This window comes from Diplotaxodon limnothrissa, linkage group LG11 (genome assembly GCF_057381915.1).
Source record: "Diplotaxodon limnothrissa isolate DT_005_m linkage group LG11, D_limnothrissa_male_GT1.1, whole genome shotgun sequence".
NCBI classification, from domain to species: domain Eukaryota; kingdom Metazoa; phylum Chordata; class Actinopteri; order Cichliformes; family Cichlidae; genus Diplotaxodon; species Diplotaxodon limnothrissa.
The window spans coordinates 19,294,564-19,309,888 of NC_140606.1; the positions used below are offsets into that span (position 1 = coordinate 19,294,564).

The window sequence follows — 15,325 nt, forward strand, 5'->3', positions numbered from 1 at the left end:
TGGGTATTAGACTTGTGTGCTGTGTAAGGATTAACCTTTTTTCCCCAATTTACGTCAGCTCTTCATCTTCCAGTTTGTCCCATTAGAAGTCAACACATTTTTCTTTTCCTGTCCTTTTAATCTTTATGCATCACAGCAGCTACCTGTATTCTCCTTCACCACCTCCATCCTTTAGGGTCCCATCTTTTCATTATTGGCACCATTTCCAGTCCATTTAACATAGTAGCTGCTCTCACTACCATTGTGTAAACCTTTGTCTTCACTCTTGCTAGTATGCCCATCTGTGGTAAATCATTTCTGACACATGCACTCCACCGTACCTCTCACCTCTCGTTCACGCATCAGTCACTTGACCCCTCAACCGTTGCCACCTCAGCTAACCAATCCTCTCACCTGTCCTCTCTCTCATTCATGCACTGTCCTGACTTTCATGGGGTTTTTTCCCCCAGAGGATATACTCTCCAGGATCTTCCTGACTTGCTCTGTACTCTTGAAGCAGATCACAATGTCATCTGCAAACAGCATAGACCACAGACGCTCTTGTGGGATCTTGTCTGCCAGCGTGTCCTTCAAGGAAAGGGCTGAACATCGACTCTGTGTGTAATCCATCCTCCAACTTGAACCTATCTGTCACTTCTACTGCAAACCTCACTACCATCTCTCTTCCCTCATCAATCACCCTCACATTTCTGTCTCTCTTAACTTCCTCATACAGCACCGCACTTCTACTTCTATGCAGTTCCTCATTATTTGTCTGCAAATAAAAAAAAGAAGCTTTCAGACCTCGTATTAAACATCACATCTGTGGTGTTTGTTTTGCTGCTCATTAATCATTAGATCTCTTCTTAACCTATCTTCCCCTAATATTTACCGTGACTTCATTGCTACATGGATTTATTTGCCTTTTGTTACTTTATCAGTAACATGCTTCTTCTCTGCTCACACACACATTGTGTCAAACATCCCTGATCAAACATCCCTCAAACCATCCCCCATGAAAATCCTCATACCTTTCATCCTCATGAACGTTCTGATCTACAATCTCCACACGATCCAACCTTTTCTTTCTCTCTCCTTCTTTGCTTCAGAGCACTGCTTTCAGTCTCTCGATCCTTTTTCTTTTCAGCATATTTTCATCCTAATCCTTCACAACCCTTATCTTTTACATATCCTATATGGCAGTCAGTGTAAGACCTTTTCTCCATCCTAAGCGTTCAACCATGGCTACAACTGTCATCTAACAGAAAGATATAAAATATCTTTTTCTAAAATATTTAAGATATAAAAAGAAAAAGAACAGGACCAGACCAGAAGAAAAATCTTACCAAGCTAAAATCCAATAAACAGTATGAATGTTACTATTTTTGAGAACTACACCTGAAACAGTACCATCCATTTGACTATATGATAAACTTTTTTCCATTCAGATCACATTCTAAATTGCCCTATGAATCATCAATTAGCCTAATATCGCTAGCTGCATGTCTCTGAACTGTAAACAGAGGGAGAACATGCAATCTCCACACAGAGAGACCCCATCCAGATGGTGGAATTGAACTCAGGCCCTTCACCTGTGAGGCAACAGTGCTGAACGCTGCACCACCATGCTGCACTGTCTTACAGGTTTTCTTTGGAAGTTTAATACTCTGTGTGCACCATACGCTGCAAAAATGTTTATATAAGAGTGTTTGTGTTGGAGTCTTGCGCGCAGTTCTGTACAATCCCTCTTTGTCATGTGTTTGGAAAAACAGCTGAACTCATCAGCCTGGAACTATGTCCTATAGTGCACTGCTCCTACCCTGTCTGACCACACGGGGGACAAAAGCTGGCCTGACTTCAAGAATCGTTTCTCAGTATTTTCTGGATTTCTCTGGATTGCTGGACAGACTTTTTTTTTTTTTTTTTTTTTGCTACACAAAGATGTGTGTTCAGCTCATGTTCCCCCGAGCTGACATTAAGATACAGAGAGGATAAATACCCAAAAGACCAACACATTATTATTTCTGTTTTAGGCACGCCTCTTAAATCCGTCTGGGAATATAGACTGAGTAGGGTGGTTGGTTGCAGTTAAATGAAACTTTGTTAAAGAATAGAAAGACTATAGGCTGTAAACGTAATCTGACCACCACTAAGAAGCAGGGAAATTGCCTGTTTTGATAAGCAAATTAGACCCAGTGGAGTTGGCATTGTGTTATGAAAGGTATCTCTGAAGCTGAGACACTGAAGAAGCAGTGCCGTCCAGTTTTATGGGCTTCACGATATCGTGTTTTAGTGCTTTGTCACAGTACTCAGGAAGAACTGTGTGGCAACTGTGCAACTCATTTGCACAAGTGGTGACAGTGGCTCTCGTGTTTAAAACGATTGATTTGAAAAACTTTTAAATCTTTATCAGGGCTACTGAAAGATTCATCAGCCTGTTCCCACAGAGGGTAAACTACATGCAGGTGAGTGTGTAAACAAGAGGGGAAATGCAGCATTGCATTTGCATTTTGTGGTGCTGGAACAACGAAACGGTCATTAGACTGAGGAATAACTAAATATATTAAATTCTTCTTTTCTCTTATTAACATAAACTTCAAACTATTTTAGAACAGGTGTTAACACTTAGCTAACAGCGACTGGACGTATAAAGCTCTTATATATACATATGACAGTGGAAGATTTTCTGTGGGGGAGTGGGCTCGTTTGCCGGCGTTAGCTATCATTGGTCGAATGGATTTGCAGAAGAAGCCTTGTGTTTGCTGATTGGCTAGAACATCAGTCCGTTCACCAAGCGATGTCCGCCCTCCCAGCGATTGAGCCGTGAGAGCCGCCAGGCGCCGCTCCCGTCACGTTTCTCCGCTGCATGTTCACCGCCGTCAGATAATGTTATCCATGATCTCCACGGCTCTAACTCGTCCATCCTCTCCTGTATCTTCGGCTCTGGATTGATTCTCCCGTCGAACAGGTATGTGTATTTATTTTGCCATTAGCCTCAATCTATGAATTATCTAGAACGTTCGTTGCATCAGTGGAAGGATGCGCCTCGAACGCAAAGCCCTGTCATTTTCTATCATCGTGCAGCGGCATTTCTCGGGCTCATTCAGCACTAATGCCTAACTGCAGAGTTATGTGGCGTCCACGGGGAATCGAAGCGAGACGATGGTCGGTGGAGAGGTACATGCAAATTCATCCCGGCCACTGGGTGTCAAGTTTAAAGCAGACCGATGGTGATCAGGTGCAGGCTTGCTCGGGGGGAATTGGCTGCATCAGGCCCGTAAAGGCCCGCGTTTAATACCCACTAGCACTCTCTCCTCTCTCTCTCTCACACACACACACTAGCGCGCTTTTTCAGTATTTTCGAGAATTTTTCTTTCATCCATAAATATTTCAACGTGCATCGCAATTGTTGGAAGCGGAGGGTGTGGACGCCGGATGGGGTTATGTTACGTAATCCCCCCCTCATTCATCACTCCACGCCATCCCTCCTGATCGCCGGCCCTTGTTCATCCCACACAGAATGATCTCTGCAACGCTGCTGCCTCCGCTCTCTGCCTTTCCTAGTCCCTTCTCCACATGTTAATCAAAAGAAGTATTGATGAATTAAATGACCTTTTTTAGGGTCCCTTACGCACACGTGACTCAGCATTCTGAGCGTAGTTTACAAAATCTGATTTAATTGGCCCAACAGAACACAAAGAATGTCTTTACAGGAAGATTTATAGAAACTTTGTATTTTCCCACATCGTGCTCCAAACTGAGCTTTATTTGAAAAGGAGGAGCTAAACTACTGTGTGGTACTTTGGCTGCTTAGTAGGCACAGATCATGCCTACTACTAGCTAGTTATACTGTGATATCGGTGTCTTTTTGGATAACTGTGTAGCACACTGTAGGTAGATTACCGTCGTCAGTTTGCTTTACCCATTAGTACTTTCTATGTCAATAGCAACACTTTTTCAGCTGCAGGTCTTTTAGATCAAACCCCATTTTCAAACCCATCGTGCATTTTTTAAGTTAGCCGAGTAGCAAACATTCACTGTGTGTCAAGTGCTGCACTTTGTGGGAAGCAATTTCTCCCCATTTTCAATCAGTGCAGAATTTATGAGCTGAGGTGAGAGCTTTATTGTACCCGAGGTCCCGTGGTGTGCATCCACCCTTCAAAGTGATGCATTATGGTGAGTGGAGCGTAGAGGCTTCAGGACACTTTCAGACACACAAATCAGCTCATTAAATTTTGGATGTTACCTTTGGTCCCAGCAGCTGGCTTCACCTCTCTGAGCCTGGTTCTGCCTGAGGTTTCTTCCTGTTAAAAAGGAGTTTTTACGTCCCACTGTCACCTAGTGCTTGCTCGAAGAGGCCGTTTGAGTGCTGGGGTTTTCTCTGTATTGCTTTTGTCACGGTCCGGGGCAGCGGCCGTGTGGAGAGCAGAAGGAGGACTCAAAACGCAGCACTTATTCAGGTGTGAGGGTGATTTATTGATAATATCCAATATAAAGTGGGGATGGTAAAACAGAACTAAGGATGAACTAACTGGGAGAAACTACACAAAGAAATAGCAAACCTGAGCATGAAGGGAGAACAGCAGGGAGAGCACGCAGGGGATTACACCAGGTATGAACACAGACGAGGAGCAGAGGAAATCACACACTATAAGTACACAGAGAGACACTGGGAAATCACACACAGGTGGGGGAAACAGCTGGACCTGATTAACCTGACGAGACAGGGGAACACTAACACCAGGGACCAACAGAGGGAGCACAAACCCAGAACCCAGTGTCTAAAATCCCAAACACAAACCATCCCAAAACAGCCATGAATAATAATGAAAGTAATAACAATAAAGAACATAAACATAAAGTCACTGAGTCATGGTCGCAGGACCATGACAGCTTTAGAGTCTTAACCTTACAATATAAAGTACCTTGAGGCATCTGCTTTTATTATAAATACAATTTAATTTAATTTCAGACGGGAAACACTTAAAGCTGCGCTGAGCCATAATGTTTTGTTACCAACAGTGGATCAGAAAGGCTGTGGGGGAGCTTAAACTGTTTCTCTCTGCAGACAATAACAACTAGTTGGTCATCTTTATTGGAGCCGTTTAAACTACCGATTTATAGATCACTGCTGTTTATATCTAGACTCTTATCAACCCCACTTTTAGCCAGAGGAAGCCGTGTTATTTTTAGCAGAAAGCTTTTCAAGATAAAACCCACTGCACACCACCAGCAGGGCCTCCAACAGAAGAAACACAGTTGCATAATTAGCTGCCAAGAAGTCGGAAATGTTCTGACGTTTGACATGTGACAGATGTAATATTAAGTCAAGTTGTCACATAGTTTCACTGCCCCCCGGTGGCCAACAAATTCATTAGATTAAATTAATTAATTTAGTTTATAATTTTTCATTTAATTTCATGTTGCATCTGATGGCTTTTACATTCAGTCAATCTGCTGATTGTTTTTAAATAATAAAAGCAGTGAACAATGAAAAAGATGTCAAGTCCTCCAGTGCCCACGGTGAACTGTGTGACGATTAAACCCCCCCACCCAAAATGACCTAAAATCATAACCTGTGCTGTTTTTGGGTGTCATTCTGCTCAGTGATCCAATGACCGCTGCTCAGATTTGCTTTGTGATATCAGTAGTATTGCAGTTTATAAATGTGTTCATACATGTTGACACAAGTGTGGCTCAAAGGCAGGTATTGACTAACCCTCCTCTTTGGTCTACAGTTCGCCATGGCAACGGTGGTGATGGAACAGATCGGTCGCCTGTTTATCAACGTGCAGCAGCTGCGGCAGATCCCTCAGCTGCTCGAGTCGGCCTTTCCAACCCTGCCTTGCACTGTAAAGCTGTCCGACGTTCCGTGGGTGTTCCGCGAGCGCCACATCCACACGGGGTACAGACAGCCGGACCTGAGCTGGCGGTACTACTTTCTCACCCTCTTCCAAAGGCACAACGAGACCCTCAACGTGTGGACCCATCTGCTGGCTGCCCTCATCATCTTGGTGAAGTGGCAGGAGATCTCGGAGACGGTGGACTTCTTGCGAGATCCTCACGCTCAGCCCCTCTTCATCGTGCTCCTGGCAGCTTTCACCTACCTCTCATTCAGTGCTCTCGCTCATCTCCTCTCTGCCAAGTCGGAGCTCTCCTACTACACCTTCTACTTCCTCGACTACGTGGGGGTTGCCGTTTACCAGTACGGGAGCGCTCTGGCACACTACTACTACGCTATAGAGAAAGAGTTGCACACTACTGTGCAAGGGATCTTTTTGCCCGCTGCGGCATTCCTGGCTTGGCTCACGTGCTTCGGCTGCTGCTATGGCAAATATGCCAGTCCCGAGCTGCCCAAGCTGGTCCTCAAGCTCTTTCAAGTGGTGCCCTCAGCCTTGGCTTACTGCTTAGACATCAGCCCCGTAGTCCATCGCATTTACAGGTGCTACCAGGAGGGCTGCTCCGACCCGATGGTGACGTACCACTTCTACCACGTGCTCTTTTTCTTAATCAGCGCCTATTTCTTCTGCTGCCCTCACCCAGAGAGCTTGTTCCCTGGGAAGTGTGACTTCATCGGGCAGGGCCACCAGATCTTTCACGTGTTTGTGGTGGTTTGCACCCTGGTGCAGATTGAAGCGCTGCGAACAGACTTCACAGTGCGCCGCCCCTTGTACGAGCGTCTTCACGGGGATCTCGCGCACGACGCCGTGGCGCTCTTCATCTTCACTGCCTGCTGCAGCGCCCTCACCGCGTTTTACGTGCGCCAGCGCGTGCGGGCCTCTCTCCACGAGAAGGAAGAGTGAGAGTTTAGACTATTTAAAAAAAACAAAACAAACAAGTCAAACAAAGTCTCATTTATTTTACTCTATAGTGACTGTTCTAAAATAACTTAAATGTTTTTGTCAAGGAAAGTTATCAGCTCGTGATAGTGACTTCTGATTATTTCTTCTCTGTGTTCTGCCAAACAACAGTGAACTAAATATTGACTGAGGCGGTGTTGTTGTGACTTAAAGGGGGGGGGGAAAGGGGGCTCCTGCAGCTCATCTGTAGCAATGCGGACCCTGCAACAAACCCTTACATCCTAACTTCTCTTTATTTATTTATCTTTTCTAGACGGTCTGAAGGAATGTTTTACTTTACGAAAGAAAAAAAGTCTTTGTGCACAGATTAGCAAAAAAATTGAGAGGCTAGTTTCTTCAGTTGCCTTCTTAATTGTATTTGGAAAAAATCTGACTGTCTTAATCAAATTGTAGCATTTGAATTTAGTATTTATAGTCCCTCAGACTAACTTTTAGCTCCTGTTAAGTTTTACACTGGTGCTTTTCTCAATGTCCTGATATTCTTTTGTGTTTCTTTGGGTTTTGGTTAGGTTTGGATATCAAAGCAGGGATTATTTTTCCATTTCCCAAGGCGCTAACACTAGGCCACGCTAATGTTTCAACACAGTCCACAAAGATGGAAACCCAATTTGAAAACCAAATATTTTACCTCCTTATGAAAAGCAGACCCTTTTCCTTGGATTCGATGACACTCTGTTGAAAAGGAGGCTGGCACTCTACACTGGTTAAAAGATGAGCGGAAGATTACTGATGTCTCCTTGTTGTTGTGACAATGTTAATCTTTCTCTATTTTCTTTAATTCAAAGGGCTGGAACTTCAGCTTTTGCCTTTTCACGTCCTGTGATGTCAGTGCTTTGCGTGAATCATTTTCATTGTTGGTCGATTCGAGTCGTGGAAAAAGGAAAAAGCTGCGTCTGACCTGCTTTTAGTATGGTTTTTTTTTTTGTATGATGAATATGTATGTGCCTCTACGCATGTCTTTTGGTATATACCGTGGATAATAAGTGTGTGAATGTCTATGAAAGCTTAGCCTTGCACTTCTTTCTTACCCTGTAAATAGCTGTATTTCTCTTGAAATTTTCTTTGCATCCCATTTTCTCCCCACCTGATGGCATTCGGAGGTGAATGCACAATATTTTTCTGTGGAATACAGCACATTACTCTTTTGCTGCTTCCTTTCAGAGCGTGTTTTGTGTCCTCCTGCCCATCAGACTGTAATGGGTATGAATATTGTAATTTCATACTGCCTCACTCTGAAGAGTCCTCTGGTTTATCTCTTTGGTTAATGGCAGTTCTTATAAAAATATCTCACAAATATGGCTTCTGTGATAACGCCGCTTGGATTTTTATCTCACAAAATCTCAAATGCCAGAAATGATCTATATTAATGACTGCACTCCTTGTTCATGACAGTGCTGTAATGTGCCAATGAATTTGTTATTGCTTCAGGGATGGCTTTACTGAAAGATGAATGAACAGACAGAATGCAAGACATCGATTTGAGTGGAGATTTAACCATAATTCTCTTGATTATAAACCTAATTATAAATTGGTCTCATCATGCACTGTCTAAATCCACACTATATATATATATATATATATATATATATATATATATATATATATATATATATATATATATATATATATATATATATATATATTGTAGCTGACAGCACTGGCTGTGTTTACATGCATGGAGGCTGATAATGCGGTTATTCTGGTTTTCTCCTCAAATGTCATAAATCAGAATAACGTGGTTAAGTCTGTACTCCTGCTGAGAGAAATTATGTTGTGAAGCTCTTGTGTATAAAACAGATTTTCTGCACACAGTCTTCACAGTCTTCACTGAAATGATCCATTATGGGCTAATCATTTCTAATTGGCAACCAATGTCTCCTAAACCTCTGCCCAGCCCTATCTGTAACATAAGGGTGTTGTTGTGACCATCAAAGGGACCAAAACAACTACTTTATAGATTATAATGTCTTTTCTGTGTGTTAGAGAGAACGTAACTTTCTTGAAACTGGAGGGGAACAGTTACAAAGTAACAAGTATTTCTTTGCTTAACTGATTATTTGTGGCAACAAAGACACTCTGTCACAGGTTGTCTGCGATACGTGCCGATTAAACCGGAGATCTTAACTGGAATAAGGCCAGCACTCCATGCAAGCGTGTGTGTGTGTGTGGGTGTGTGTATGTTCAAACGTAGCCTCTGATACTACTGAGGGTTTCCCTTTATCCCGTTCAGAAAAGTAGGTTGAAAGGGACGAGAATGTCTTCTGCCTCTAAAAATACGTGTAACTGACTGTACTAATATTCTGTTGTATTTAAGAAAATAAAGTGTTACGGTACATTCAGAAATTCTCCTATGTTGTTTGTACTGATTCTAAAGAAACTGAAATATCCAGTTTGCCAATTCTGCACCAGCCGAACAGCTGTGAAACATTTTCCTTGGGAAAGAAGCCGTGTGAATATGTTTGAGGTCACGTCTGAATTTTACCTGCCAAATTTAATTTCAATGTGATGGCTGCACTTACAGCCACACAGGGGTGATATCCACCATAATAGTGTAGAGCCTTATACACAACATTGCATTCACATTTGTCTTTAAATATAGGAATTAATTTACAGGACAATTAATAACTGGTTTTGGTTTAGAATTAATTCACATATCCACATGACATTGCTTTCTAAAATAAGTGTGCACATTTTAGTTTACACTGTTATGTATGATTAATCTTTTGTTTTCTGAGTTACCTTAGTTGCAGCTGCTCCAGTCCCTTGATTGAGGAGCCGAGAGGTGGAAAAGGGGCGGAGCAAGCTTTGATGGAAAACTGCAAATTGGCTCATTCCATAACTCGGGACCATGGGGGGGATTGGAGTTCATTTTGTTAGTTTCAGTTAGGTTTTGTGTTTTACCCCTCTGTGTTTTTGTGGGCTGATCAGCCACTATTTAAGTTTCCCCTTTGTCTCTTTAAGTTAGTTTGTCTGAGTTATCGGTGGCGCCTGTGTCCGGCAGCCTCGCCTCTGTCAGTGCGCCCCAGGGCAGCTGTAGCTACAGTGTAGCTGCCATCACCAGTGTGTGATTGTGTGTGTGAATGGGTGGATGACTGAATGTGTAAAGCACTTTGGGGGTCCTTAGGGACTAGTAAAGTGCTATACAAATACAGGCCATTTACCATTTTACCATTTATCAGTATTGTTGTCAACTTTGAGAAGAGTTCTGTTATTTTGACCTCTTTTATGGGCCCAAGATTTGGATTCTTTTTGCATGATTTAACCAATTATGTTTAAACTGTGCCTAAGTTTCCTTCGCTGCTCGGTCCATCACTTTCAGACATTTGATTTAAATATTTTAAAGAATCATAAATGACTGAAAACTGTTTTTCTCTCACTCACTCATCGAAATATTGCAAGGTTGTTACTTTCTGTAACATGACCCAAGAAACTGACTCCAGTTCCTATTTTTATTTGTAGAATTAAGCTCTTTGTGAGTATATACTCACGGCCACGCCAGATATTAACAACTGGCCAATCACATGGCAGCAATTCAACATGTCACATGTAGGCATTGTGAAGATTACCTGCTGAAATTTAAACAAGCATCAGAATTGTGACAAAAGGTAATTTGCGTGACTCTGAACGCAGCGTGGCTGCTTGGTTTGAGTATTTCTGAAACTGCTGATCTGCTGGGATTTTCACGCACAGCCATCTCTGGGGTTTTACAGAGGATGGTCTGAAAAAGAGAAACTGTCCAGTGAGAGGTCAGAGGAGAATGCACAGGTTGCTTTGAGATGATAAGAAGAATAAGTAACCCAAATAAACACTTGTTACTACTAAGGTATGCAGCAAAGCATGTTCAACCGTGAAGCAGATGGTCTACAGCAGCAGGAAGTGGAAACTGAGGCTACAGTTTGCATGGGTTCACCAAATATTGGACAACAAAGGATTGAAAAAACATGGCCTCGTTCTGAAGTCTTGATTTCTGATTGGACTACAGGTCCTGATGGTGAATTTGGCCTAAAGATGAAAGCAGGGAAGCATCCTGCCTTGTATTTAACAGTTTGTTGGCTGGTGATGGCAGCGTAATGGCATGGGGGATATTTTCCTGGCAAACAACAACTGAGTATCGTTAAAAAGCCACAACCTCTCTGACATGCACTAAAGACATAATAATATAATAATATAACATAGGAAGTATAATGAAACTGAACTACAGCTGTTGCGACTGTGAAAATAAATAACATGCACTCAAGGATAGTCATTTCTCAGACACACTGTACCTGCTGTCACCAGCAGAGGGCAGCCTTGTCGTTTGGTGAAAGCGGCAGTAGCCCTACAGCACACCGACTTATCTCAGGTAAAAAACCCTGAAGATGTATTGTGAGGTAACAAAATAAGCAAAAGCAAATGTTGTATTTATCATGGTTCGTGTTTTCATAGTAGGTTTTCTTTCCGCTGAAAATACTTTTCATCCCAATAACTGTAAAATAGACAGAGTTGTCCACATGAAGGTATACAGTAAAGACTGGAAAACAAATGAAAAACCCCCACTTAACTTAAAATGGCTCTTTTGTAATAAATGTAATAAATGCATGAAGACCGAAGTAATGCCGAATGGAAATTAGCTGATTAAAAACTGTTAGTAGGATTAAGAAAAACTATTGTGAGATTATAGAGTAGCTTTTTAGGCTAATACAGAACATGCTGTGGTAGAAATATGGCAATAATATCAAACAGGTGTTTTTCCTCATCTGTCCAGGGTACAGTCAAATAGGAGTAGCACACAATAACTTTCATCTTGGACACAGAGCTCTGACTGGTATCTAACTAGAAAACATTTACCAAAAAACCCCAAAATCTTTTAAGAACTGTTTTGTTATTTTCGTTACACAAGAAAAATAAATCTTTCCATTAGGGGGCACAAATGGTCTGCATATCTATTTACATCATGGATGTATAACTCCACTTTAAAATGAAATCCATCAAGGCAAGTTTTTCTTTGTTTCTTTTGAATAATTTTTGTAGATAGTGATACCCACTGTTGTAATGAAACACAAAACTCATTACAGGCCATCTGCAGCCAGGATTACTGAACAACAGTCTATGCTACCCCCTTTTGTTGAATTAAACCTTCTGTGAAAATGAATAAAACTTAATTATTGCTGCAAACATTTGCTTAATAGACTAAGAATAATATTACACGAGCAAATCTAATGTCTTACATGTAACTGTTCATCTGGAAGCAACGGCTGGAGCGGCTTCCTGCTAAGATTGGATGTGGGTGGCACATTATGGTTTATATATGCATATGTACGTTCTGTACGTGTGGATTCAGTCTCTCGGGTGTTAACACTTGTATTTATTTACATGTCTGTATTCCAGTTTTTTTTCCCACATAAGTTTGTGTGGGTTTGCATCGCATCGTCCTTTTGCTATTTGTCAGTAGCTTTGGTTTATGATGATTAAGCTGCATTGTACATCGTGCATTCATATGAGGGAACTATCTCATCAGGCGCATCCTTCTGTCTCTCGTCTGCCTACATGCTCACATGCATAACATTTGTACCCTGCATGAGTGGAAATTCATATCGTGAGATAATTAGAACATCTCTAAACTACGTTTTCCAGTAATGGAAAAGAATCATTGGAATTTAAGGCTGAAATGGGCTCTTGATATATCTCCCTTGGATGTGATTAATTCACAGTATTACACACTCAGACGGTCCTAAATCAAATGGCAGAGATAGTGATAATTGCCTTACAGCCTGCTTCCTGTCCTCTAACTATCAATTGCTTCCTCAGACTCCATCAATTTTCATATGCCTGCTTCTGGAGCAGCTCACCGTCTCTCTCCCGGCTTCACTCTTCTCCATTGCCTGTCTCTTTTTCTGTCTGCGAGTTGAGCTACAAAGCTATTTCTTCTCTTCTTTCCTTTTTAAATGCTTCATTTGCTTTATATGATTTGTATCAAGGTTACCAAGGCAATATGAGGTGGCCTTGGTCTCACATCATGTTTTGTAATTAAAGGTTTGACTTGCTAGAGGGAATGGCTTTGTTCAGAGTTATTAAATCGCCTTCTCTTTTTGCCAGGTGACAGACAGCCAACTTCTCTCCCATCTCTCTTTTTTGATGAACCTCTTCTGTGCCGCCAGGTATTTTGTTCCCACATCCTTTGTTATTGTGGCATTTTCATATGGTCTCCTGCTTTTGTTATTACTTGGAGAAAAGCTTAGGGAAACTCACTGTGTTATGAAGGATGTAATCATATAAAGAATGGAACAATGCATTATCAGACTGTGAATTAGAAATGAGTCAAAATGGAAAATGTAATACCTGTTCTCCAGTCCCTCTAATGTACTCATAAGTAATAATGGCACGGTGCCACTGCATGTAGACGCTGCACAAGTGTCAAATATTTCTCCTCTAAAACCTAGTTTCATCATAGGTGTGTGTTTACAGTATAACCAATGGTTTATTTGAAATCATAAAAGTCTATTAAAACAAATGAAAAAAGACTTGAAATATTTAATCCGTCTTAGGCAGCGATGAGTTATTGATTTTTATCAGGAGGCCAAATGATAAACTCAGACTGTTGTGGAGGGCTGTACCAGTGAACTTAATATTAAGCAGATATTAGTTCAGCTTATTAGTGTAGCCTTCCACAACAGTTTATCATATGGCCTCCTATTAAAATGACTAACCCATCACTTTTTAGACCAATTAAATATTTCGAGTCTTTTTTTCAGTCTTTTTAATAAAGTGAAATAAGACCTGCTTAAAATTTGTTTTATTGGTACGGCTCTCAACAACAGTCCCGGTTTCTTTTTTTTTTTTTATTACTTGGTTTTTAATAAAGGTTTTACATATTTTTACAACAGAAAAGGAAAACAACAAACAACCAAAAACAACAATAACAAAACAAGCAGTCGACTGAAAAGCACAGCTTTTCCCCACAAAGCCAGTCCCGGTTTCTATTGTGGGAAAATTGATTTCCCATCCCTGTTCTAAAGGGAACAAGAAACACACTCTTTTGCATTCTAAAGTTCATTATTCTACCTTGTTTATGTTTTTAATTGTTTTAAATCAACACAATTGCATACTTGGTAAACATCCTCAATTTAATTAATGAGGGTTGCATCAGGAACGGCATCCCACGTATCCAGCATAAGGCACTGTGACAAATCAAATATCATAAAGCTAGCAAGACGTTAGCCTAGCTTAAAGACCGGAAACAGAGAAACTGCTCCGTCTCCTTCTTTGGGAGGTCACCAAATTGGCTTGCCAGTAGCTCTAAATCTTACAGCTAAAGTGTTTCATTTTATTAATTTAATCAGTACTTTTTTATACGTTTGCAGGTTAAACAAGATATAGTTTAAGGTTCTTGTAGGTGGCTTTTATTGTACCTTTGAGTAGTGCAGGTTAACTGGTTTCCCTGCACCACTGCGACTGAAAAAAACTGGTTCAAGTTTCACATGACGGATGGGAGCACTATTCCTCATCCTATAGCTCAAAATAAACAAATCAGCATTTTTCCCATAATGTTTTTGGCTTAAATTGTGCAGTCACTCATCAGATGGTCACATCTGGAAACAGACGTGGACAGAGAAAATGTGCCATAGCATAGTTTTATTACTCATAAGCAGGTTACTACAGCAACATGTTCTCACTCCCAAAGCGTAATATGTTACGCAATGTGCCAAATCGTTGGTATGTTATGCTTTCGGCCACTCAACACATTCCTATGTTATGCGTGGGGAAATAGGAGGAAACATGAGAACTGAACTGAATCGCTTTGGAAAACACTGTCTAACACTGTCTAACACGATTAGGACTGTGGTTAAGGTTAGGGATTAAGGTTATGTATAGGGTTAGGTTTTAGCTTAGGGTTAGGGAGAGAATACACGGCTGGAACATGTGTCATTCTATTGGATTCCATCCACAATCGGGCACGTATCAGGACGGGTACCTTTCGCGTTCCTATGGGACTCCTCGGGACCTGACAAATCGTTGGTATGTTTCGTGTATCCAATCTAGATTACACCACCAAAAGACTACAACCTACTGCCATTTAAAATATGGAGCTTTACAAAGAACCCAAAGGCAGTGTACACACAGTGATAGACTGATGAGACCACTCTGTAATTGGCTAACGACATCATTTATAAGTTGTAAGTTCAGAAAGCTGTTTTCCCTTAGACTTCTAAAGGACCCAGAGTCTTTTTCCAACAACAGCTTTCTCCATCTGATGGCCTTCAGATAAAGTGCAAGTTTAAAACACTTGCGCATCGCCTGCTGTGTCAAAGCATAAATTTGCACCGTTAGTCAGATATTTACTTTAATAATAATAATAATAATGGATTGGATCCATTACTTTACTCTCATATGTTTTTATATATAGTGTCACAAAAAATTGACTACTATATACTGTACTTTGAGTACCATGATGATGAAATCATTTTCTGGGTTTTTAAAGATTAGTCTGGATGCGGATTAGAAAATTT

At 41.1% G+C, this 15,325-nt stretch overlaps 1 protein-coding gene across 1 annotated transcript; it reads left to right on the plus strand.

The window, feature by feature from the left end:
- The first annotated feature begins 5,723 nt into the window (after positions 1 to 5,723).
- Positions 5,724 to 6,782, plus strand: paqr7b (progestin and adipoQ receptor family member VII, b). Its single transcript, XM_085365283.1, has one exon. It carries the CDS (start codon positions 5,724 to 5,726, stop codon positions 6,780 to 6,782), a length of 1,059 nt encoding a protein of 352 aa, XP_085221409.1.
- The last annotated feature ends 8,543 nt before the right edge of the window (positions 6,783 to 15,325 follow it).

Bases quoted from the DNA above. Each gene is read 5' to 3' on its own strand.
- paqr7b (XM_085365283.1), top strand. From the start codon at position 5,724: ATGGCAACGGTGGTGATGGAACAGATCGGTCGCCTGTTTATCAACGTG.